Here is a 27,773-nt window from a genome sequence, read left to right as displayed (position 1 = left end):
GAGTCACTTAACCTTTTTGCTTTAGTTTCCTCATCTGTAAAATGAACTAGAGAAGGAAATGGCAAACCACTCCATTCTTTGCCAAGATAACTCCAAATGGGATCATGAAGAATTGGAAATGAATAAAACAAATGAATAATAACAAAGCTTCCACACACTCCCTGTGTAAGTGGGGACACTGAAAATCCTATTAGTTCTTAATTCAGTCTATAATAATTATAGGCTAAGGTTTTTTAAATGGATCAATCATTGAGTCCCTTTTTTCTGTCATTAAAAGAATTGAAACTTGATGGAACCACCCTCACTTGGTTAAGTATCTACATCAAGAAAAAGTGCTATAAAAATAATTATTCTAGAAGCAACTTCCAGGGATCATCTCGTCTAACCCATTCTTCCTCCAAATATGCAATAAAGAGAGAGACAAGGGAGATTAAGCTAGCTATAGAAATTTTATGGTCAATTCATCTTACACTAAAGCAAAAGAAAACAAAATCATTTAGTTATAAAATGTAGTTGCCTGGATAAAGAAGCCCATCTTGAAAACCTTAAATAGTTTGAACTATTAATGTACTATAAAGAATTCTGAGCTTTATACACTATATTTATCCTCAAAAGGTAGAAACTCAGGTAAAAGTGATTTTTCCCTTTGTCAAAAAATGTACTACTATTTTGTATTTTCGTAGAGTAAGGAAACAACAGAAAAAGACTGATACAGTGGGAAAAGCACTGGCAGGACACCTGATTTCTAATCCTTTCTCTACACCTACTACTATGTAACCTTCAATCACTTGACCCCTCAGGGCCTCAGTTTCCTCATCTGTAGAGTGAAGGGGTTGGATTTCTAGCTCTAAACCTATGAGCCTGTAAGCCTGTGATTTCTAACCTCTTGCAACTCTGACACGCTATGATTCTACAGAAAGACAATTAAAAGATTGTGGTCTCTTCAAAAGGAATCATTAATGTCATACCATTGTGTTCTGTGCAAATGAAGTCTGACTTGTCTGTCGTGCAAGGAGGAAATCTTTCTCTTATGGTACCTAGTTAATAGATGATCTCACTTTGAACAAAGAAGACTCATTGCCAGAGAATAAATGAAAATCTGAGAACTGAGCAATTTGCTACTCCCTTACAAGTTAGGTCAGGCCTATTTTAAATCACTGCTACCAGCTGCTTCTGTTTTAATGTTCAAATTTAATTTGAGATGAACTACCTTGATGTCTCTCTGCCAAACGAATAAGGTTTATTTATGAATTTGAGAAATACTCCTGCATGTGGAAATACTGAAGAGACTGAGGACAATGAGCTCTTTGAGTATAACTTGAGTAGAATTAGCACACTAAGACAACGTTCATTGCTAAAAAGAGATTTTTTTTAAACCTCAGTTGAACCAACCAGCATAGATTTATCCTTGCTTCATGCAGTACTGCAAAGTATTTTTTTAAAGCATTAGTTTCACAGCTAGGTGGTACATTGTATAGAGCACTGAGTTTAGAATCAGGAAGACTCATCTTCCCAAGTTCAAATCTGGCCTCAGACCCTTACTAGCTGTGTGACCCTGGGCAAGTCACTTAACCTTGTTTGCCTCAGTTCCTCATCTATAAAATGAACTGGAAAAGGAAATGGCAAACCACTCCAGTATGTCTGTCAAATAAACTTCGAAATGGGGTCATAAAGAGTCAGACATGACAGAAACAACAACAACAACAATGAACGATTGTAAAATTAGTTCAAGAAACTTTCTATGTTCTATAAAGTTCTATAAACTTTCTATGAAGTATGAAATGCTTGCTGAAAGAAATCAAGTAAGAATTTGAGGCTAGAAATAAATGTGTTTAAAACCAATCCCCTATTATGCAAATATGCACCATCACTCTTTAAAAGTTATGGGAAGTGAAAATGTTAACACTGACATCTAGGTTTTGGGCTTGAGTGACTGGGAGGATAATGGTACTATTGACGGAACAGGGAGTTAGGAAGAGGGAGGAGGAAAAGGAAGATAAAGAGTCTCATCTTAGGCATGTTGAGTTTAAGATGTCTAAGGGACATCCAGTTCCAGATGTTCAATAGGAACTTGGCTATTTCATGGAATCATAAAACATCAGAGCCAGGAGAGGAACACTGGAGATCATCTAGTTTATTGCCTGACCCCTCATTTGAGAGATGAGGAAACTGAGGCACAGAGAAGTTGACATCCACTTGCCTTGGGGTTACACAGCTAGTGAGTGGTAGACCTTGGGCTTGAATCAAGTCTTATGACCCTTTTGTGTAGTGCTCTTCCAAAACCAATAAAGTACTATATTGTTACAAATGAAAAATATGAAAATATGGAAAAGTTTATGTGGAATAAATCAAAGTGAAAAAAGTGTTTCTGTTCTGGCCAGAAACCCTGAGGGTCTCCCCCTCCCAACCTGATTGTTTTTGAGTAGGTGAAAGAGGCCATTCTTCACCTCATTTCTTACCTAGTCTTAATCACTGAATTGGTGTCACCTCAGACAAACTGAGACTTGGGAAAGACTTTAGCTTGAAAAGGTCAAGGTCTCCTACTACATCTAGCGTCATCTCCTGTCATTTTGATCTATGCTTTGCCATTGGACCCAGATGGCTCTGGAGGAGAGAGTGAGGCTGGTGACTTTGCACAGTCCTCTCTCACTTAAATCCAATTCACTTGCGTATCAAGACATCACCTTCCTGATGTCATTGGTCCTCTTTGAGAATGAAGGACAAACAATAACAAATATTCCTAAAGCAGAATGCCCAGTAACCCTGTTGTGAGAATTTCCTTTTTCCTCTTCACTTATAAAAAGATGGAAGAGATTACTCCAATGACTAAGTATCTCAGATGGTATATTTGGGAATGCTCACCTACCTACGCTCCTGAACACAAGAATGCCTGATGAGGTTCAGTTGAAGGAAAAGGAAATGCCCCAACAGATCTTCATGCAGAATTTGATTGGTCATTTGTGGGGATGCTATTGAGGCATATGCATATAACTAGATGATTTCCAAGGTTCCTTTTATAGTTCTAAGAACTGGGCCTCGGTTTGTTAATCTGTGAGATGAATTCAGCATGTCCAGAACTCTTTCTTATCCAAAGGCTCCCTTCTTGCTAACTCCCCATTCCTGTGGGTGGTATCACCATTCTCCCATTCACCCAGATGATCCATGAGATGCCTTCTAGCTCTGGAACTATTATCCTCTGAATATAATATTCAATATTCATCATTTGGTGAAATACAAATGAAGGACCAGGTAGAGCACAATATGGAGACAATATTTTGACCAACAAAAGACCATGCCCTAGGCTCTTCTCTCCTCTTTTAAAGCCCCCATAATCTCTCTAAGTCATTTCCATATACCCTTGGTGAGTGCAATTGAATTCAGGATTCCTTGGTAAGACTGGGAAAGGGGGAGAGTCACGTGGAAGTATGACTGTATATATGTTATATCCTTATCCATCTGTCTGTGGACTTGAATTTGAAGTAGTGGAGCAAATTCAACATTCAATCACTCACTTGGAAACAGGGTTTAGGTAGCACATCTCTGGGGTCCCCTGCTTAGTGGGCCTCACCAGTCATGCTCACAAACAACTTGGTTAGCACCATTATTTTACTGGAAAATGCCAATCAGGAATATAGTAAGGTTGCCAATGCAGGAAAGATGTATGGAAGTGTGGAATATCAGGAGGCATTGATCTTTTTAAAACACAATTTTAATTTTTATTGGTATCTTTAGTTTTTATATCACTTCCAATTCTAAATATATCCCTCTTTACTCCCCTACTCAGTGATCCACCCCTTATAACAGAAGATTTTCAAAAGATAGAATAGAACAAATAGAAAGCAATGCAGCAAAACCAAGCAACATATCACACAATGAAATGTTCCTTATAGTACCTCATTTCTCCATTGATGGATAGGATCACAGATTTAGAGTTGGAAGGGACTTCAAAGGTTCTCTAGTCCAAACCTCTCTTTTCACAGTTAACAATACTGAGTAAGTAACTGGACCATCATCACCGAGGTAATATCAGAGAAGGGGAGGTTGAAATTCATGTCCTCTTACTCCAGAACCAGTATTTTTCCCCCACTGTACCATATTGTACGACAATACTCACTCTCCCAGTCTCTTCTTCAGAGACAAGCTTGATGATTAGAATTCTGTATTTTGTTATTTTCATTGCTGAAGTCATTGGGTATATTGTTTTCTTGATTCTGCTTACTTTATATCAGTTCACAAGAGTGACAGATTTATTTTCATCGTGGTCTAATAGTAAGCTTTATTATATGACTTTATATTTGTTTTTATTTTTTTTTTGTCAATGTCATTTCCTCTTTGAATCTGGGGATCAGGGATAGGGAAGGTGTTTACATTCCTGTTTGTCTATTTGCTTTTTTTCTGGACCCAGTAGAAAAACTTTTTCTGCAAATGCAGATGGTGAATTCAGGAGTCCCTCTCTAGAACAGATTATAGGGCTTGAAGGTAGACATACTGGGTTTATGTTACTTGCCTACATGTGAAAAATGTGTTTTCTTTTAAATTCCTAGCTCTGGGAAATCCCCAGTATGTCACTTTCCAGGAGCGCCAATGGCACAGCGACTGTTTCAAATGTGGAAAATGCAACGTCTCCTTAGTGGGCCAAGGCTTCCTGACTCATCAGGACACCATTCTCTGCAGGGAATGTGGTATCAACCCAGAGTCTGAGATCTGAGTGGTGCAACATACCTTTCACCTGTGTTTCTTGAGGGTTTCACACTCACTAAATCTAGACCTCAACTGAAGTGAGATACTATTGCTGTTCAGTTGTTTCAGGCATATCTGACTCTTCATAACCTTATCTGGGGTTTTCTTGGCAAAGATACTAGAGTGCCATTTCCTTCTCCAGCTCATTTTACAAATGAGGAAACTGAGGCAAACAGGATTAAGTAATTTTCCCAGAGTCACACAGCTAGTGAGTGTCTGAGGCTGGATTTGGTTCCAGGCATGGTACTCTACTGTGTTATCTAGCTACCCTGAAGTAAGATATTGGTGTTAACTTCTAAAAAGCCCTCAGGGAGAGAGCTTGTCTGAATAGTTTTCTCCTACACCTTACTTGTGACCATTTTAACAGGCTGAGAAAAAAAGGCTTGTCTGTCTCCTCAATCTAAAATATGCCTTTTCTTATATCACACTGCACTCTGCTGTTAGTTCCTAGAGACAGTATCACTCCACTGAAATTGAATATGAGATTTCTATCTAGGAGTCTTAAATAAGTTATTATCGAGAGGAAAATGATCTCAGAATAATCATAGAACACAAGTATATCCAAATACTTCAAGGAGAAGATGTAATATGCTTACCAATCTCAACTAACATAAAGCATTTTCCTCTAGTTAAGAGATATACTTATGCCACAAAATGGGGTTCTTTGTGAGTCATAACCAAAGAAGAAGTATCAGGCAAGGCTCATTGACAATGACCACATCTGGGATTTTCATACGATGCATTTGTATCACTTGCCTCTTAATCTTGTAGTGACACAGGAGCTGAAAAACTAAGGTATCATTTATACTCCTGCTTACTGTTTTCCAAGCAGGCTTATTCCTACTTAAAAACAGGAAAACTATGAATCTCCTCCTCTAAAGCTGAGGTATACTGCTAATGTACCAAAGATGCTCTGCATTCCTGGTACTATCTAATCACAGATTCAGCATATTCTGTACCTTTTTAAAATGTACATTTTTAAAACAAATACAACAGATACCATGAAATGTAAGCTCTTTCTTTCAAACAGAATGAACCACAATTATCCTTATCCCCAAAGACACAAATTTAAAATAAACAGTTCTTTATGTTGTCTTTTGGAGAAATGAGGTTTCAGGGAGGGGTTGTGTGTTTTTGCATTTTAAAAATGCAGATATACAGGTAATTCCATGATAGAACCTGGCCCTGTATTATAATAATCATAGAGATGGATACACTGTCTCAGGATTTGAAGGGTAACTAATTTCATGGACTGAGGGGTCTGTGAAGTCTTTGTGAAGGAGTTGGAAAGAAGAAGGACAAAAGATGATGCTAGGTCAAAATGATGAGAGTCTTGAGGTATCTTCCATCTCGATGTCATACAAACCCATTAAAAAGTTTATAGAGTGAAACAGAAGGGTACAGATGCTTGCCTTTGCACATCTAGATGAAGGGCAATCCCAACTCTCACTCTCTTGGCTTCCTTTCTTCTCCTCCTTCCCCACATCCTTTAGGGATACTTTCAGAGACGCTCTCTCCCTGCCCCCTATTTACCCACTTATGACACAGTCTTTGAGCGAATCCTGAGACAGTGTCTCCATCTCTACAAATAACTTTAATGCTACAACGGATTCCAAGGCAGGGTAATATACAAAGGCTTTACACAATGTACACTATGCATGTATTTTAATCATTTTACCTTCTAAAGTTGCATATATGATTATTCTTATTCCCACCCACCTACTCCCCTCTACTTCCTGCCAAGGACAGGAGTAGTTATTAATTTAATACAAAAGCTAATATGGCCTGAAAAATAAGCAGCCTACATGGCAGCCATGAAGAAGAGGGTGTGCCTATGGTATAGGTGCACCTCCCTCACCAGTTGTCTACAAATACATATATTTGGCCAATGGGGGAAACAGGATATGCAGTTGAAAAGCTCCTATCTGCTAGAAAAGCACTATTAGAACAAGAGTTCAAAGCATGGAATCTAATCATGATTGGCAAAACGCATCATCTTTGCATTGCCTTTGTGTATGGACGAGTATATATGATATCAGATGGCAACAGATGATGTATTTGTCTGACTCGTCTTTGTTGTCAGATTTCCATACTGAGACGCAAATTTCATGAGGATTTATACAAGATTACATGACAAAAGCAAGCATGGATGCACCTTTGTTCAATGATCTGCTGAGTAGCAGTACCAAGTGAAACATCAAATAAGAAGACATTTACTCACCAAAGGTGATCACTAGTGTCAGAGAGAATGTGAAGCAAAGTGTCATGAGGCAGGATGGATAATGCTAGATTTGGAGTCTGGAAAACCTAGGTTCAAATCCTGCCACAGACCCTAATCCAATCATTTAACCTCCCTAAGCTTAGTCTTCATATATAGAATGTAGAGGTTAGACTTGATGACTAGTGCTTGAAAAAGATAGTGAGCTCAGCAAGAACTGAATAGACAGAGCTAGATGCAGATTATATTTGGGGAACTGACCCCTGCTGCAAAAGTCCATATTTTTTAAATTGAAATTTTTTCTGGTAATACTATATGGTTGTAAATCATGGGACGGCAAAATTCTTAGGAATCACAATAGCAAATGACTCACAAGGCAAAGAAAGATGCATGTTGGTTGCATGTAAGTTTCAACTTCTTGCCACTAAGGAGTTGTGCTTGAAACTGTTTAAAAGACATAGAGTAATAGAATCTTAGATTTGGAAGGTATCTCTCAGAGGTCATCTAATCCAAGCCATTCCTGAATAAGCATCCCCTCGACAATACATGACAAAGTGATCACCCAGGCTTTGATTAAAGACTTCTGGAGAGGAGAATCTGTTACCTCCCAGGGCAGGTCATTCTACTTTTGGACAGGTCTAATTGTTAGGAAGTTTTTCTATATGCTGAGATGAAATCTTTCTCTGAAGTGTCTATCTTCTGGGACCAAACAGAATAAATCGAATATATCTTCCATACAACAGCCCTTCAAATATTGGAAAAGAGCTGTCACATACTTTCTACATCATATATTCTCTGGGCCAAATATCTACAGTTCCTTCAATCGATACTAATATCACTTGAACCGAAGACCCTTCATCAAGGGTATGTATGACAGGAAAATGAGAAGGTTGGTTATATCCATTGAATTATGGATAGCAAATAGACAGCCTAAACATTGCCCTTACAGCTGCAAAATATTAAAAGGAGAGGAAGAAGGCCTCTAGTGCATTAGGAAAACACCTTATGGAGGATTTATAGAAATACATGGATGAGAATTGCACAAAATTGGGATTATGATTTGCACTAGTGGATGCATTCAATTTTGACTTTATTCAGTATGATTTGAACTAAATCTAAACCCTAACTGATGACATCATGGATTCACCAGAGTATGAAAGAAAGACAAATTGGTTTACTAGGTAGACTTGGAGGTCCAGAAGACGTGGGTTTAAATCCCACCTCAAACACTTACTAGCTCTGTGACCTTGAGCAAAGCACTTAACCACTCTGTGCCTCAGTTTACTCATTTATAAAATGAGGGAGTTGAATCAATGATTTCTTCCATCTTTTTTAGCTCTAAATCTAGGATACTATAATTTTATAAGCTCTTACCTTACATGGACAGCCATACCCGATTCCCAGGTCTGCCAGGTATGAAGATAAGGAAGGGGTAAAAACCACCAACATACACATGCATTTTTGCAACCATTCACAGAGTGATTCATCATACATATTTTAAAAAAAAAACATTGATTGGGTCTTAATTATATGCTTTCACTGATTACAATGGTTAAAATAGCATCACAGGAGATTTGAGTAAAATTGTTATGGAAACACAGTTTTTTAAACATTTAAAGTGCAAAGACATTTAAAGATGCTGATAAGAAGGTCAGGCTCCTTGGAAATTTTGATAAAAGCTTCTCAAGGTCTTTTAGATGAATGGTACCTGGACATCTCCACAGGCACATAGAGAATACCATGAATAACCACCAATATTATATGTTTTGAGTGTTATACTAAAATTACATGCCTAAACATGAATGTAATGGATATACTAAGATCTCAACAGTGACACTGGATTACATATTTTAAAGAATAGAGAGGTGAGGTCAGGTGGAAGATGGAGTAGTAGACTTATGGTCAGGAATACCAAAATTCAAATCTTTCTTCTGGCATTTATGACTTAATGTGGCCAAAGGCAAGTCATTTCACTCCTCTCAGCTTCAGGCAGTTCTCTAAGTTATAGATAAGTTACAGAAGTTGGTGTCCCACCCTAAGGGAATCCTAGGTCTTTGACACAGCAAGAAAACTATTCAAAAGGGAGATGTCTGTCCAATTTTGAAGTGTGATGTTCAATTTACTCATGAGTAATTTTAGAATTTGGAGAGTTGAATTGAAAAGTTTGGCATTTCTTGGAGACTTGTCCAATTAAAAGACCCACAGATCTATGTCATAAAAATCACTCTTCTTGGGGCAGCTAGGTGGTGCAATGGATAGTCAGGAGGACCTGAGTTCAAATCTGGCCTCAGACACTTACTTGGGCAAGTCACTTAATCCTGACTGCTTCCCCTGGCCCCCTCCCAAATATACCAGATAAATCTTGCCCTCAAGGAGCTTAAGAGAAAGATTCAAGGACCCAACATACACACATGAAGAAAACTGAATATATGCACAGAGCAACATGGTCAACAAAGATAAACTAATAAAATCTAAATATTAAATATCTAAGTATTAAGGTAATGTCAAGTGGAAAAGTGAATAGAGTTAGACAGGGGTCACAGAATCACAGAACCTCAGTAACTACCTATCCTGTACCTGAAAATTACTTCTTGTCAAGTGATTTCTAGCTTGTGCTTGAGTATCTCCATTACTGAAGAATTTACCACCTCTTGAACCAGTCCATTTTACTTTTGGGGAAGCTCCAAATTACTAAGAAGCTTTTTCCTTGCATCAAGCTGAAATCTACTCCCCTGTAATTTCTACTCATTGGCCCTAGTGCTACCCTCCAGGGCCAAGGAGAATAAGTCAAATTCCTCTTCCATAAGACAACCCTTCACATGATTAAAGAAAGTATGTAATGTGTTCCATTCTTAAGTCTTCTCTTTTCTAAACTAAACTTCCCTAGTTCCTTCTACTGATTCTCACATGGTATAAACCTGAGCCCCTTCACCATTGGATTCCCTCTTCTGGATATTCTCTAGTTTATCAAAATCCTTCTTGATGTAGTGCCTAGACCCAAACACAATATTCTGGATGCTATCTGGCCAGAGCAAAGTATAGTGGGACTATCACTTCCAAATATAAAAGGCTTCTTGGATGTGTGAGGTGATTAGTGGAGTGGAAGTGGAAGGGAATTTAGTGGAAAGAATGACGTACTCAAAGATGAAGGCAGGAACAAATAAGTCAAGTGTATTTGAGCAACCTGATGATTTAGAAACCACAGAGTCTGTTATAAAGGATAACAAGGAATAAGACTGATAAACCAGTAAGTGGTCAATTGGTAAAGGCTGTCAAATGTTAGATTGATGGGTTGAGATTTGATAAAAATAGGTGATAGAGAACCATCTAGGGCTCTTGAATCATAAATCATTTAATGAAGCTAGCATTTTAAGAAGATTATTCAAACATATGATTATAGGGTGAGTTGAGGTTATAAGAGATGGAGACATTAGAGAGAAGGCTACTGTAATAGTATACGAGTGAAGTCATGAAGACCTGTGCTAAAATGATGGGCTAAGGAAATGCAACAGGAAGAGAGAAAGCATCAGTAGGATTTGTTGATATGGTGAATAGAGAAAAGAACTTAAAATTATTCCGAAGTTGAAACCTTGGGTATCAATATAATATGGAATCAGAGAGGGAAAAGTATTATGAAAGAAAGAAGAAAAAATCTGTTTCAAGGCTAAAATGTGGAATAGCTGAAAGCTTAGTAAGTCTTTCATTAGAAAAATTAAAATTGTTATATTTGGACCACCTAAGCTCAGTTTGTTAGACATTGACTAAAAGTAATACCAAGCTCATGAAATTATTTTCTCTGGAAGCTACCTAGCACAGATTGGGCAGATAATTTGGTGGCTATCCTAAAAGGAAATGGCATTGGCAATGGCAGAAACCAAAGGAGTCAAATCCATCCCTACTACTGAACAAATCAATCAACCAAGTGTTTATTAAGCACCTACTATGTGCTAGGCACAATGCTAGGCATTGAGGATACAAAAATGAAATAATCCCTACTCACAAGGAGAGACAAATAGTTTGGGAGGGAGAACACAAGGCAGGGAATGTCAGAAAGACTTCATGCAGAAGATGGTGCTTGAGCTGCACCTTTGGGAAAAGAAGAACTGACTCTATGAGGTGGGGTAAGGAGGGAGCACAGTCTAGGTCCGCAGGATGGTCAGCATTTGCGTGACTTATGATAAGTCAATATCATTGCCATATATGGATCAAAGTTAAAATTTAGAAAAAGTGTTACATTTAATTTTAAACATCATCCCTCTAGTTAAATGATAAGTAGTTTATTTTTTGAAAGAAGAAAAAGAATTACTTCACAAGCCATATAATTTCTTGGTAAAATGCACTTTAGAGATATTTAATAGTACATATGAAATATAGAGATATGTTATACAGTCACTGACAACAGATGTTTATTAGTGCACCAAAAGTTTTGTCTCTCTTATAAGTTGTATTTAATTCCCCATACTCAAGTAAATTTGAATTTTATGGAGTTTGTATTCCTGAAAAGGGTTTTTTTTATAGATTCCTTCTTCATTGCTACCTAATTCTTTTCAAATTAGATGTGCAAGTTTTGAATAGATAAGGAATAACAGTTATGATTTTTTTTACTTCTATTTTCTAGGAGGGCATAAACCATTTCCCCTAGATATCCTTTCTTCCAAGCCAAAAGTTATCTATCTACTAAGATGTTATTTGGGACAAGCACTATACTATTAAGTCACTTTTTTTTGATGTGCCCTCAAATAGTAGTCACTCCTGTCATGTTAACCTAAGAGCTTCACAATTTCTGAGCTTTTTCTTATTTTATTAAGGAGTCAGTTTTTCAGTAAATTAGTTTCTCAAAAACCACCACTATTATGTGATCAAATAAAAGTCGATATGAATGATGATGGACTATTTATTATATTTCCAATGTTCACTTCTGTAATATTCAATAAAATATTCTATAAGAAATAACCTATTTCAATGTTCATTTTCATGCTTTGACTGTGGCTCACACCATTTCTACAACCAGTAGGATTATGCTAAGCCCCTCCTTAGACCATGTGATACCGCATGGTCTGCTATTCCTGTTGACCTTACTCCTGCATCAACAATTCCCAGGACTCAGTTCACCTTTTTCTATTTTTTAGGTGTAGCTGCTACTGCCCTCTGAAATAAACCACTCAACTTAACCCATCAAAAAGAACACAAGGACTTTTCTTTTCTCCCATACCTTGTAAGCTATATACGACACTGCAAATTTTTATAGGATCTATATTCTCTACTAGGGGAATAACATAACAAACAAAAGGAAAACTCTACAAGTTACTAGGTTTTCAATGCTCACTTGTGGTACTACTAGTAGACCTTTCTTACCTCCCCCTTGATCCTATAATTGAGCCTTTCTCTCATGAATCAGGCCACCCAAAGTGTGTCCTAGCATTTCATCTCCCTTCCTGGGTTTTTCCAGATATTATGCCTCTCCTTGTAGCATGAATCTACATCCCCTTCTTGTTTCCATGCACCTTCACAATCTTGGGTGTATATCCAAGATATCAGGGTGGAACAATACTATATATAGTGATTAGATATCTCTAAAGATTCAAGTAAAAATTGCTCATAATTCAGAAAGAAAGTTTTCCTCATATCCATACTGTAACAAAATTTCTTCCTGCTTCCACAAAGAAATAATCTGAAAAAGTATTTTCTCCAGAGATTTAGGCCATTTCCTTAGGATGAAGCAGTTTTACAAAGGAGAATATTCTTCATAAATTACACAAAATGATGAAAGGTTACATAATTCAGAATCACATTTCTTAAATAATCCTTCTTAGAGGCCACAGAGCAGTTAGTTGTTAGAGTGTTACCTCCACAGTCTGAGCCTATTTCTCCTGGTACATCAGGTAGAACACCTCAAAGATTGGAAGGCTTAATTTTAGACACACATACGTAAGGGGGAGGTGATTGTTATCTGTTGTCTTTGTTGTCTATAGAAGAAGAACACTAAGACTTTTGGAGCACCCTAGAGAGTAGACTTAATAAACTTAATAAGTGCTTTTTTATTATCTGATTAACATTAATGGCAAAAGTTGTACTTCCATACACATGCCCTGACCACACACATTCTCTCTATGTGTGTCTCTCAATATATGTTCCCTAGGCATGTCCACTTTTCACATTGATGACATATGTATTTATTGGAGAGAGTGCCCCAAGTATATGGCATGGCAGGAAATTTTATTAATACATTACTTAGTGTTCTATTCTATTAAATCCTTTTAATCTGAAATAATTGTGTCTTCTGGCTAGATAATAAAAGTAAACATGTTGGTAGGGATCCATGAGCCAGTTTTGAGTGCATGTGGACTCACAGAGTATTTTGAATCTGGGATGCCTTTAATGGGCCTCCTACTACAAGGGTGTGGGGTGTCCATAGTGTTACATAGTATGATGTTACTTCTATTCTCTTTTCTTAGCCTTAGGCTCTTTCTTTTATAAAAGTCCATGACTACTTACTACAGTCTGCTTATCAATAGATACTGTTGGGTGGGCCAAAGAATGTTTCTAGAAATCTTTAATGGGGTCTCAGACAAGAAAAGTTTCTAGACAATAGGGAGGAGAATTAATGAAAAACACTGAGACTCCAAGACTGAGGTGGGAAAAAGAATTGCAGAGTAGACAATATTATTTTGGGGAGGTCACTTGATCTCCTTGGAATTTGTCACGCCAGCTAAAAAGTAGAGATAATAAAGACATTGGAGCTAGCTACCCAAGGTAAATTGCAAACCAATAATTCAACTCAGTTCTCCACTCTGGGCTGGGTCCTTGAAGGACATCAGTATTACAGTTTCTTGAGTAAAGTGGAAAGAAATTCTTTTCATCTGGATCCTCCAGTCTGAAGAGATTACCCCTCAGGCACCCCGAAGAATGGCCCAGATGAAGTCTAACTTTGCATTGTTTGTTCGGTGTAGGGGCAAGGAAAGAATTTTTTTTTTTAAATTGGAAGGTCAGAAAGGAGTAGAAGGGGATAGCAAATTCAAGCTCAAAAAGCTAATTTTTCTTTTTTGGAATGATGAGGGTACCTCTGCAGTTGAAAAAGAGAGCAGCTTACTATAACAGAATTGTGATCTGTGTCTCCGCTGAGCAAAGAGTATCTAGGTCAAATGTTTTCCCATGAATGGTAATAAACTTAGGGAGTAGATCTCCACAAAGGGCTCTCAGTAAAGAACATTAATGAGTTCAACAGACATCCATCCCTTCGGTGACTCAGTGACATTAAGATGTTGTTCCCACCAGGAAAAAATGAGTTTGATTATTATGACAATCCCTGCACAATTAACCCCATAAAGGTTTCTTTTCTAAACAACACAAGGACCTCTTTCTGGAAACAGTCTGCAGCACTGTCCCCCCTTCACCTTATGGCTGTTACTTAGAACCCCAACCTTATATTTGTATTTTGCCTCAAACACAAAACTCAAGGACAGAAGTGAAGGAGAAAGAAGGAGAGTAAAGGTGAGAAGATGGAAGGTGGGGGGACCTGGAAAATTGGAATTTCTGTAAAGTGGATTTTTTAAGCCTTCAGTCAATTTTCTTAAAAATTAAGTTTTCAAGTAGAATATCCAATAGAAAGTGAAATGTATGACAGTTACCAATACCAGCTGAATTTTTAATTTGGGAACTTCACACTCTAAAAATGATTAGATTAACATCTTCCATTGGAGTCCTGTTCCAATGGTTCATTGTAGCTTCTGGAAAGATATGCCATTGAAGTACAAGTTGTGGTTGGAAAGTCTTAAAGTATTGGCCTGGTGACAGATTATATCTGTCATCTGAGGACCATCCCAGATATGCTGAGTGGAACATCAGAAAGCTGCCCACAATAGAATAAACTTTTTTTTTCCCAATCATAGCAACTCACGAAAGCCATCTAGGTATGAGGGGTATTGTCTTCTATGTCAGTAGAGGGAGAGAATACTCGCACAAAAGAAATTATGCATCCTTTAAGAACAAAATTTCTTCTGTATCTGACTTAGTTACAACAGAAATACAACCTATCACCAGGCCCATAGTTGAAGACTTTGGGTTGTGGTAAGGTCTGCAGCAGCTTATATTTTGCCAACATAATCCTTCAAGAACTTCAGCTCCTTCTTGTGGTAAAGGGAAAAAAAAACTAGAAGCAAAGTAGATGCTTGTCAACTGAGGAATGACTATGTAAGTTGTGCAACAATCAGTGTAATGGAATTATTACTGTGCAAAAAATGTTACATGTATAACTGCAACTGCTTCTTTTTTTTTCATGCAGGATAAGCTCCAGAATATTAGATTTCCCATCCCTACCCCCTTTTTTAGACTCTTTGCCCCAACGCTCTCTCCTAGATCTTCTTGACTCTTCTCCTTTCTATACTATTCTGTTTGATTAATTAATCAGCTCCCATGGAATCAATTATCACCTCTATGTTGATTATTCTCAAATCTATTTGTTCAACCCTAACCTCTCTGCTAACTTCCAGTCTCACATCTCCAACTGCCTCCTGGACACCCCAAACTGGATGTCCTGTAGAAATCTTAAACTCAATATGTCCAAAACTGAACTCATTATCTTCCCCTATAATCAAGTCTTCCCCTTTCCTATTTTTCTTATTCCTGTCAGGTCATCATCTTCCCAGTCACCCAGCTTCTCAATCTAGGAGTCATCCTGGACTCCTTACTCTCTCTTACCATCCTTCTGTCTAGCCTGTTGCCAAATTCTATTGATTCTGTCTTCATAACATCTCATAAATTTTCACTGGGTAATACCTATGTTGGGAATTCTCTCCCCATCATCTCTGTCCTCCTGGACTTCTTTTGAGTCTCATCTAAAATCCCACTTTCTACAAGAAACCTTTCCCAACTCCCTTTAATTCTAGTCCTTCACTTTTTTCATCATATCCAGTTTCTCATGAATACATGTATACATGTATATATACATATGCATGTGTGTGAATATAAACACACAGACACATATGTTGTCTGCACATAGTTGTTTGCGTGTTGTCTTTCCCAGGAGACTGTGAGCTTTTTGAGAGCAGGTACTATTTTTGCCCTTCTTTGTGTTCCCCAGCACTTAAAACAGTACTGAGCACATAGTAGGTGCTTAATACTTATTGACTTGACTTGTACCTTTTTAGGCACATCATTTTTTTTTCTTTTTTACAGTTTCATTGATGTCTGCCATACTGCAGCAGTCCTCTCTTTATATACTCTTCTGACACCCTGAAACCTTAGCCAGAGCAACTTCTCTTACGATCAAAACCAAAGATGACAACAACTATAACCACTTAAGTAAAATCAGATAACACAATGACCATGTAACCATGTGCATAGGCAACTCGCTACACCCATTAATCCCCACCCGTTTGAGGGAAAAAAGGAAGTAAATGTCTTCATCTCTTGGGCGAAGGTTGCTCATTATGCTTACACATTTGACTTTGTTTTAATGTTATTTTCATTTATATTATTAGACTCATGTATATTGTTTTCCTGGTTCTGTTTACTTCACTACAAGTCTTCCTAGGGCACTTTTTTCCCCCACTCTCTCTGTTTGTCTTTATTTTATTTTTTCCCTGACTCCAATATTAACCAGTTCTTTTTAGATAGAAATTCAAAAGTCCTATACATAGGTATTGTGTATTAGAGTCCTGGGTATCTCTGGTACAGCTATAGAAAATGTCTTTACCAAGCACTTGTATGGCCCACTACCTGGTTCATCTACAAAAGTCTTTTGTTTCTCACAATAGCACCTAAGGGTAATACATTGAAAGAATGCAGGAATAACTCCAGAAAAGACCTGGGCCTTTAAAAATAAAACAAAAATGTATAGTGTTAATTAATTCTTCATCAGAGTGATTCATTCTGAGTATTGACCAAGGGATATATATTTTCTCCTTAAGATGGTCAATAAAATTATCCCCTACCTTCATGGGACACACATCAATAACAACCTAAAAGAGATGTCAGATTCTGAAGAGAGTGACTTATGCTACAAAAAGAACCATTCTCTCTTAAAAGAGAACTGCAAGGTCATAGGAGGAATGACAAGTTACACACATGCACAGAATACCTGTGTGAAGCCAGTCTGCATTACAGTATTCAGGCTTTCTCCAGCCAAAAAGAAACAGGCCATCACATAGAACAGGCCGTTTTATTATACCTAGATTACTTTCACTGAACTTTACCTTCTTTCAGTATTTAATGATTCACGGTAGGGGAAAAATCAGGCAAAAAAGAAAGGTGGCAAAAGAAACGTCAAGATTTCTAAATAAAAAGCAATGACTTGTCACTTGCAACACGTGTAGTAGAAAACAAACATACAGACAGACATTGGCTTTGAAGTCTGAGCACCTGGGTTTGAATTCTAGGTCTGCTAGTTTTTTTTCCTGTGGGACTCTGCCTTAGTTTCCCCATTTTAAAAATAAAATTCTTAGATTAAGTGACCTTAAAGTACTTTCCAGTTCTATATCCAATGATCCTCTTTCATTCCATGAGATAGAATCAATGTTGCAAATTTTCATGAATCTCCGTATTTACTCTCATTTATGTTTTTTTATTTTTATTTTATTTTTTTAAAAAATTTTTTTCCATATGCTTTTGAGTTGAAAATTTTTCTCCCTTCTCCCCCCACCCTCCCAAGAGGCACACAATCTGATATAGGCTTTACATTTACATACCCATTAAACATATTTTCACGTTAGTGAAGTTGTAAGTAAAAATTAAAACCAATAGCAGGAACCATCAGAAAGATGAAACAAAACTCAACAGAAGGTAAAAATAAGTGAGAGCGATTCGACTTTCATGGTTCTTTCTTTGGATGTGGACAGCATTTTCCATCCAATGGCCTATGGAGATGTCTTAATGCTGAGAAGGGTTCAGTTTAACATTTTAGTCATTGCATAAGTGGCTGTTATTGTGTACAAAGTCCTCTTGGTTCTGCTCACTTCACTCAGCATCAGACCATATAAGTCTTTCCAGGTTTTTCTGAAGTCAGCCTGTTCATCATTTCTTATAGCACAATAGTATTCCATTACATTCATATACCACAACTTGCTCAGCCATTCCCCAATTGATGGACATCCTCTCAATTTCCAATTCTTTGCCACCACAAAAAGAGCTGCTATGAATATTTTTGTACATGTGGGTCCTTTTCCCATTTGTTTGATCTCTTTGGGATATAGCCCTAGAAGTGCTATTGCTGGATCAAAGGGTATGCACATTTTTGTAGCCCTTTGGGCATAGTTCCAAATTGTTCTCCAAAATGGTTGGATCATTTCACAACTCCACCAACAATGTATTAGTGTTCCAATTTTCCCACATCTTCTCCAACATTTATCATTTTCCTGTTTTGTCATGTTGGCCAATCTGATAGGTGTGATGTGGTACCTCAGAGTTGTTTTGATTTGCATTTCTCTAATCAATAATGATTTAGAGCATTTTTTCATATGACTATAGATGGCTTTAATTTCTTCATCTGAGAACTGTCTGTTCATATCCTTTGACCATTTATCAATTGGGGAATGGCTTGTGTTCTTATAAATTTGTCTTAATTCTCTATATATTTTAGAAATGAGGCCTTTATCAGAGAGACTGGTTGTAAAAATTCTTTCCCAATTTTCTACCTTCCTTCTAATCTTAGTTGCATTGGCTTTGTTTGTGCAAAAACTTTTCAATTTAATGTAATCAAAATTATCCATTTTGCTTTTCATAATGTTCTCTATCTCCTGTTTGGTCATGAATTCTTCTGTTCTCCATAGATCTGATAGGTAAACTATTCCTTGTTCTCCCAGTTTACTTATGGTATCAGCCTTTATATCTAAGTCATGAACCCATTTTGACTTTATTTTGGTATATGGTGTGAGATTTGGGTCTATGCCTAGTTTCTGCCATACTCTTTTCCAGTTTTCCCAGCAGTTTTTTTCAAAGAGTGGGTTCTTATCCCAGAAGCTGGGGTCTTTGGGTTTATCAAATAATAGATTACTATAGTCATTGACTGTGTCTTGCATATTTAACCTATTCCACTGATCCACCTCCCTATTTCTTAGCCAGTACCAAGCAGTTTTGATGATTGCTGCTTTATAATACAATTTAAGATCTGGAATTGCTAGGCCACCTTCCCCTGCATTTCTTTTCATTAGTTCCTTTGATATTCTGGACCTTTTGTTTTTCCAAATGAATCTTGTTATTTTTTTCTAACTCTATAAAATAATTTTTTGGTTTGATTGGTATGGCACTGAATAAGTAAATTAGCTTAGGTAGGATTGTCATTTTTATTATATTAGCTCGGCCTACCCATGAGCAACTGATGTTTTTCCAATTATTTAGATCTGATTTTATTTGTGTGAAAAGTGTTTTGTAATTGTGTTCATAGAGTTCCTGGGTTTGTTTCGGAGGTAGACTCCTAAATATTTTATAATGTCTACAGTAAGTTTAAATGGGATTTCTCTTTCTATCTCTTGCTGTTGGGCTTTGTTGGTAATATATAGAAATGCTGATGATTTATGTGGGTTTATTTTATAGCCTGCAACTTTGCTAAAGTTGTTTATTATTTCAAGTAGTTTTTTACTTGATTCTCTAGGATTCTCTAAGTATATCATCATGTCATCTGCAAAGAGTGATAGCTTTGTTTCTTCTTTGCCTATTCTAATGCCTTCAATTTCTTTTTCTTCTCTTATTGCTAAAGCTGGTTTCCAGTACAATATTGAATAACAGTGGTGATAATGGACATCCTTGTTTCACCCCGATCTTATTGGAAATGCTTCTAGCCTGTCCTTACATTTTTTTTAAGATATATGCTATTTATTATTTTAAGGAAGACTCCATTTATACCTATGCTTTCTAGTGTTTTTAATAGGAATGGGTGTTGTATTTTATCAAAAGCTTTTTCTGCATCTATTGAGATGATCATGTGGTTTCTGTTGGTTTTGTGTTGATATGCTCAATGATGCTGATAGTTTTCCTAATATTGAACCAACCCTGCATTCCTGGTATAAATCCTACCTGGTCATAGTGTATTATTCTTGTGATAAGTTGCTGCAATCTACTTGCTAGTATTTTGTTTAAAATTTTTGCATCTATATTCATTAGAGAAATTGGTCTATAATTTTCTTTCTCTATTTTGACTCTTCCTGGTTTAGGTATCAACACCATATTTGTATCATAAAAAGAATTTGGTAAGACTCCTTCTTCACCTATTTTCCCAAATAGTCTATATAGTATTGGAATTAATTGTTCTTTAAATGTTTGATAGAATTCACATGTAAATCCATCTGGCCCTGGAGATTTTTTCCTAGGGAGTTCATCAATGGCTTGTTCAATTTCTTTTTCTGAGATGGGGTTATTTAAGTATTTTACTTCCTCTTCGTTAATCTGGGCAATTTATATTTTTGTAAATATGTATCCATTTCACTAAGATTGTCAAATTTGTTGGCATATAGTTGGGCAAAATAATTCCTAATTATTGTTTTAATTTCCTCTTCCTTGGTGGTAGCTTGCCCTTTTCATTCTTGATACTAGTAATTTGGTTTTCTTCTTTCTTTTTTTTAATTAAATTAACCAAAGGTTATCTATTTTATTGGTTTTTTCATAAAACCAGCTCTTAGTTTTATTTATTAGTTCAATAGTTTTCTTAATTTCAATTTTATTAATTTTTCCTTTGGTTTTCAATATTTCTAATTTGGTGTTTAGTTGAGGATTTTTAATTTGTTCTTTTTCTAGTTTTTTTAGTTGTATGCCCAATTCATTAATCTCCTCTTTTTCTATTTTATTTATGTAAGCATTTAGAGATATAAAACTTCCCCTAAGAACTGCTTTCGCTGCATCCCATAGGTTTTGGTATGTTGTCTCATTATTGTCATTCTCTTGAATGAAATTATTGATTGTTTCTATGATTTGTTGTTTGACCCAATCATTTTTTAGGATTAGATTATTTAGTTTCCAATTATTTTTTAGTCTATCTTTCCATGGCCCTTTATTACATATAATTTTTATTGCATCATGATCTGAAAAGGATGCATTTAATATTTCTGCCTTTCTGCATTGGATTGTGAGGTTTTTATGCCCTAGTACATGGTCAATTTTTGTGTATGTGCCATGTACTGCGAGAAAAAAGTATATTCCTTTCTATCCCCATTCAGTTTTCTCCAGAGGTCTATCATACCTAACTTTTCTAATGTTCTATTCACCTCCTTAACTTCTTTCTTGTTTATTTTGTGGTTAGACTTATCTAGTGCGAGAGGGGGAGGTTCAGGTCCCCACTAGTATAGTTTTGCTGTCTATTTCTTCCTGTAACTCCCTGAACTTCTCCTGTAAGAATTTGGATGCTATACCATTTGGTGCATATATGTTTAGTAATGATATTACTTCATTGTCTATGGTGCCTTTTAGCAGGATGTAGTTTCCTTCCTTATCTCTTTTGATTAGATCTATTTTTGCTTTTGCTTTGTCTGAGATCAGGATTGCTACCCCTGCTTTTTTTACTTCAGCTGACGCATAATATATTCTGCTCCAGCCTTTTACCTTTACCCTGTATGTGTCACTCTTTTTCAAATGTGTTTCCTGTAAACAACATATTGTAGGATTATGGTTTTTAATCCATTCTGCAATCCATTTCCGTTTTATGGGAGAGTTCATCCCATTCACATTCACAGTTATGATTACTATCTGTGTCTTTTTCTCCATCCTTTCCCCCATTTATGCTTTTCTTTCTCCTTTTTCCTTTCCCCCTTCACTAGTGTTTTGCTTTTGACCACGCCTCCTTCAGTCCCTTCCCCCTTTTATTATCCCTTTCCCTTTTCTTCCCCTTTATCTTACTGCTTTCCCTCCCTTCTTTCCCCCCTCCCTTTTCTTTCCCCTTTTCCCTCCTACTGCCTATAGGGCAAGTTAGATTTCTATACCTAACTGATTATATTATGCCCTTCTTGAGCCAAATCTGATGAGAGTAAGGTTCAAACAATGCTCCCCCCCCTTTCCCTCTGCTGTAATAGGATTTTGTGTCTTTTCCTGTAATGTAATTTACCCTTGTCTGCCTCCTCCTTTCTCAGTACATTTTCTAAGATCAGATTGATCCACTTATTTGGATCCATTTAACTTGATTAGATTTTTTTTTATCATTACATCAAAGTCAACTAATATCCACCCTCTTTATGTATACTCCTTTAACAAGGTGTAATAACAATACAGTTCTCAAGGGTTGCAAGTCTCATATTCCCTTGTAGGGGTTTAAACAGCCCATCCCCTTATTAACAACATATTGTATCCTTCTGTCCCATTTACCTTTTTAAGTCCTTCTTGAGTCCTGTACTTGAAGATCAAATTTTTTGTTGAGCTCTGGTCTTTTTATCAGGAAAGTTTGGAAGTCTCCTATTTCATTGAATATCCACCTCCTCCCTTGAAAAATGATGCTCATTTTTGCTGGGTAATTGATCCTTGGCTGCATTCCAAGCTCCTTTGCCTTAGGAATATCATGTTCCATGCCCTGCGTCTTTTAATGTAGAAGCTGCAAGGTCCTGTGTAATCCTGACTGTGGTTCCATGATATTTAAATTGTTTCTTTCTGGCTGCTTGCAGCACCTTCTCTTTCATCTGGTAATTTTGGAATTTTGCTATTATATTCCTTGGCATTGTCAATTTGGGATCTCTTTCAGGTGGTGATGGGTATTTTTCTATGGTTATTTTCCCTTCTGGTTCTAGGACTTCTGGGCAGTTTTCCTTTATGATTTCCTGAAAGATACTGTCCAGGCTCTTTTTTTCATCATGATTTTCAGGTAGTCCAATAATTTTTAAATTGTCTCTCCTGAGTCGATTTTCCAGGTCGGTTGTTTTACTGATGAGGTATTTTACATTTTCATCTATTTTTTCATTTTTTTGTTTCTGTTTGACTGCTTCTTGCTCTCTCATAGAGACATTAGTTTCCATTTGTCCAATTCTAGTTTTTAACAGATTGTTTTCTTCTGTTAGTTTTTGTACTTCCTTCTTCAACTGGCCAATTGTGTTTTTTAGGGATTTGTTTTCTTCAGTGTACTCTTCTGTTAGTTTTTGTCTTCCTTCTTCAATTGGCCAATTGTGTTTTTTAGGGACTTGTTTTCTTCAGTGTATTTTTTTTCCAATTGGCCAATTGTATTTTTGAAGGACTCTTTACCTCTCTCATTTGACTATTAAAATCCTTCTTGAGCTCTTCTAAGAAGGCTTTTTGGGCTTCAGACCAGTTCATATTCCCTTTTGTTGTTGCAGATGTGGGTTTGTTGACAATGTTGTCCTCTTCAGAATTTCTGTCTTGATCTTCCCTCTTCTCATAATATGAATCTATGGTACGTTTCTTTTTTCTCATGGTGTTTCTTTATTCCCTGGCCTTTAAAGAGATTGAGCTCTCCTGCTGGGGAACAGAGGGTACTGACCCAAGCTTCTTGTGTTGGGAGCCTAGGTCTTGGTCACTGGCTTTGTGTGCTGGGGCCTCTTATGCTGGCAATTGGAGGCTGTAGGTTTCTGGCAGCTTACCTTGTCTTGGGCTGGAATCAGCAAGGCTGGAACTTTCAGGCAATTCTAGGTTGCCTGCTTTTCCTTTCCTTTAGCTTTCTTCAGCTCCTTTAGATGGGTGCTGCAGGGTGTTATCTGCCTGGGGCCCCTGCAGTGTTGTCTCCCTTGTTTCTGCTAATGCACTGGAGATTCCTTTGAGGTGGAGTGCCGAGGCTCCTGGTGGTTTTCTGAGCTGGTTTCCACCGGTTCCCGCCGCCCCCCCCACCTGAGCACTCGAGGACCAGGTGTTGGTGTTGCCTGCTCTACCACCTGGCCTTCAGGATTTCTTCACAATTGGAGGCTTCCTACAGCTCACCTGGTGTTGGGTGGGAATCAGCAAGACCTGGGCTTTAGGAAGCCTTTAGGTTATTTTCTTCACCTCCTTTCCGATGAATGCTGCAGGATACTTATCCGCCTGGGGCCCCTTGTTTTTGCTGAGGCACTGAGAGACCCGTTTGCTGGGCTACTGCACTGCTGCTCCTTGTCTTTCTTCTAGTTCAGGTGTTCCAGGGGTTTTTTTTTCCTGGGCTCATATTTTCTGGGTTTGCAGAGGTTGATAGGGGAGAGTGAGAGAGACTACCTTTTCACTCCCCCATCTTGGCTCCCGGAAGCCTACTCTCATTTATGTTAACCTTTTATTTTTATTTAAATTTTATATTTTAGTATTTACTTGATCATCAAAGAATATTTGTTGTTGTTGTTGGTCAATCATTTTCATTCATGTCCAACTCTTCATGACCACATTTGTAGTTTTCTTGGCAAAGATCCTGGAAGGTTTGCCATTTCCTTCTCTAGCTCATTTTATAGATGAGGAAACTGAGGCAAACAGGGTTAAGTGACTTGCCCAGAGTCACACAGCTGAGGCCAGATTTGAACTCAGGAAGATCAGTCTTCCCGACTCCAGGAACAGCATACTATCCACTGTGCTACCTAGCTGCCCCTTCAAAAAATATAGTCAATTAATACATTTTCCAATTTCCAACTTGATGGATTATGTTTGACCAGTTTTTAAGCCTGGGCTGGCTTTTCCTAGCAACTTAGCAAACTATGAGACCATCCCTTTCCCTGTATGAGACCTACTTAGATGGATGCAAATGGACACTAATATTAGAAAGTAGGTTTGTAAATAAAAACATATACCACATATACTACAATTTCAACTTCAAAAACCTGCAATTTCATGGGTATGGGTATTCCCCCTACTGATGCATATTACAATTCCTCTGTGACTAAGTAGAAAGACTTCAAGATTTGCTGTGGTTGAAATTAATTCTCTTGCTGTCAGTCTGGTTATGAGCCTCTGTGGACTTAACTAAACTGGTTTCTGGACACCTAAGATACAGTCAAACAAGGCCCATACTGAAACTTTTCTGGTATGGTAAGACCTGATGGAATGTATGCTCTGCCAATCTAATCTTCAAGAACTTCAGCTCTTTTTTTTTTTGTGGTAGCAAAGAATTAGAAATATAACACTTGCCTTTCAGCTGAGGAATGGCTAAATAAATTTGCTACATGGATGTAACAGAATATTATACTGTAAGAAATAAGAAATATGATGAATTCAAAGAAAAAAGGAAGATTCATATAAACACAAGCAAAGAAATAAATATTATACTTAATGGCATCAATATCAATTGGGGAAAAAACAACAAATCAATTAATAAACATGGGCTGGGAACTGTACTAGACACTGAAGACACAAAAAATAGCAAAAGACAGTCCTTGCCCTTAAGGAGCTTACAATCTAATGTGGAGACAACATGCAAACAAACATATATATAAAGCAAGCTACAGACAGGATAAATAAGAAATAATTAACTGACGGAAGGCACTGGAATTGAGAGGTTGGGGAAGGCTTCCTATAGAAGGTGGGATTTTATTTGGGACTTAAAGGAAACTAGGGAGGCCAGTAGACAGAGTGGAAGAGAGAGATCACTTCAGACACTGGGAATAGCCAAAGAGAATTCCCAGAACTGAGAGATGGATTCTCTTATTTGTGGAATAGCCAGGAGGCCATCACTGGATGGAAGGGTACATAGAAGGGAATAAGGAATAATAAGACAGGACTTTAGGAAGAGACTAATTTATGAATGGCTTTGAACGTCAAACAGAGCATTTTGTATTTGCTCCTAGACGCCATAGGAAGTCACTGGAGTTTTAGTGGGTGTGGGGGCTGGGGGTTGTGTGACATGTTCAGCCTTATGCTTTAGGAAAATCATGTTAATGGCTGAATGGAGGATGAGTTGGAGTACAGAGACTTGAGGCAGGTCCACCAGCAGGCTATTGCAGTAGTCCAGGCATGAGGTGATAAGGGCAGTGCCAGTGCCAGAGGAGAGAAGAGGATATATTTGAGAAATATTGAAAGGAGAACTCAACAGGCCTTGGAAAGAACTTGGAATGGGAGTGAGAGGTAGCAAGGAATCCAATATAACTTCTAGGTTGTGAGCCTTAGGGATGAGAAGATAGTGTTTCCCTTTATAGTAATAGGGAAGGTAGGAAGTGGGGGTAGGGTTTTTTTTGGGGGGGATAATGAGTTCTGTTTTGGAAATATTGAATTTAAGATGTCTACTGGATATCTAGCTCAAGATTTCTGAAAGGCATTTGGAGATGTGAGATTAGAGGTCAGCAAAGAGATTAGGGCAGGATAGGTAGATTTGAGAATCATCAGCATAGAGGTGGTAACTAAATTCATGGGAGCTGATGAGACCACCAAGTGTGGTAGAGGGAGAAGAGAAAGAGGGCCCAGGACAGAATGCTAAGGGACCTCTATGTTTAGAGGGCATGATCTGAGGAGGATTGAGCAAAGAAGACAGAGAAAGAATGGTGAGATAAGTAGGGGGAACACAAGGAGGGAGCTGTGTCCTGAAAACCTAGACAGAAGAGAGTATCAAGTTGGAGAAAATGGTCAACATGTCAAAGACTGCATAGAGATCAAGGAGAATTAGGGTTGAGAAAAGACTTTTGGATTTGGCAACTAAGAAATCTTTAGTAACTTTGGAGAGAGTAATTTTGGTGGAAAGATAAGGTCAAAAGCCAGATTACAAAGATTTAAGAAGAAAGTGAGAGGAGAGAAAGTTGAAACACTATTGTAGATGGCCTTTGCAAGTAGTATAGCTACAAAGATATAGGATGATAGCAGGGCTGGAAGGATCCAGTGAGGGGTTTTTTCAGGATGGGGAAACTTGGGCATGTTTGTAGGCAGCAGGAAATGAGTCAGTAAAGAGTGGGGCTGAAAGGGAGCAATTTGTTCAAGAAAAGGGATCACTTGAACAAGCAGAGGTTAGTTTTGATAAGGAATAAGACCACTCACTTCATCATGTGAGACAGGTGTGAAGGAGGAAAAAGTAGAAAAAGTGAACTAATATTCTTTTTACAAAATAGATGTATCTATTGGTAACTTTTGTTTTTATGTCACCTACATTCCCGAATAATTACCTCTTTCCTTCCTCTTCTAGATAATAATCCTTTATGAGAGAGGATTGAAAAAGAGGGGGACAACATACCAATATAAAGCAGTCTGATATCATATGAAGTAATCCACACCAGAAGTTCTCAAACTCTGCAATGAAGTGGGAGGTAGTAGTTCCTCACAACTCTGTTTTTGGGCCTTGATCGTTATAATTTCACAGCATTCAGTGCTCTTTCATGCTGGGTGTAGTGTGTCCCCTCAGGAAAAGCTGCTAGGGGCCAGGCCAGGCATCTTGCCCAGGATCACAGAGCTAGTAAGTATCTGAGGCTTGATTTGAACTTATGACTTCCTGATTTCCAGGTCCAAGATAATTCTTGGTATACATTATGAAACCAAAGCTGATAGAAAAAGACGCCAGACTAGTGAGAATGAAATGAAAATAAATTCTTGTTGCTGTCAACCTAGTCTGAAATCTGTGGTGGATCTACTTTGGAACCCTAGGTGAAGGAAGCCTAAAATCTCCAAAAAGACTAGTTAGTTTTCTAAAGGACAAATACCATATTTAACCACATAATCATCACATTCTGTGTTTTTAAGTCCAAAAATTGGTTTATTACCTTTCATCACATAGTCTCGTGGTATAATTGTGTTCCTCAGCCACTTAAAAGGTAAGCAGAGCAGTAATGTATTTACCAGCAGCATATGCATACACATTTATCTTTCCTGCGTTGTGAGCCACGAGCCTAGAATTCTCAGTGTGTGAGCAGTGTCTATGTGCAAACAAACAGTTAAAGACCACTTGCACCATTTCTACAAAGAGTGGATGATGAGTGGTGATCACCTTCCTTCGAACTGATATGCACATGGCGATTAAGAGTTGGGACCT

General features: G+C 37.5%; 1 protein-coding gene across 7 annotated transcripts in view; it reads left to right on the top strand.

Annotated features, from left to right (window-relative positions):
* The window catches only part of FHL5 (four and a half LIM domains 5), a 115,056-nt gene that overhangs the window by 59,906 nt on the left and 27,377 nt on the right, over positions 1 to 27,773 (top strand). For 3 of the 7 annotated variants that reach the window (XM_020998320.2, XM_078155230.1, XM_078155229.1), the window contains one exon: positions 4,545 to 11,911. In XM_020998320.2, the coding sequence (XP_020853979.1) occupies positions 4,545 to 4,708 (164 nt within the window). In that variant the 3' untranslated portion in view covers positions 4,709 to 11,911. Of the gene's footprint in view, positions 1 to 4,544; positions 11,912 to 26,933; positions 27,360 to 27,773 lie in introns of those variants that run through there. The other 4 variants (XR_013486979.1, XR_013486980.1, XR_013486978.1 and 1 more) reach the window with 3 other exon arrangements.

This window comes from Phascolarctos cinereus, unplaced genomic scaffold (genome assembly GCF_003287225.1).
Source record: "Phascolarctos cinereus isolate Bilbo 61053 unplaced genomic scaffold, phaCin_HiC Scaffold_5;HRSCAF=322, whole genome shotgun sequence".
Lineage (NCBI taxonomy): Eukaryota > Metazoa > Chordata > Mammalia > Diprotodontia > Phascolarctidae > Phascolarctos > Phascolarctos cinereus.
Note: the sequence above shows the minus strand (reverse complement) of the source record. Positions and strands in the feature narration are given on the sequence as shown.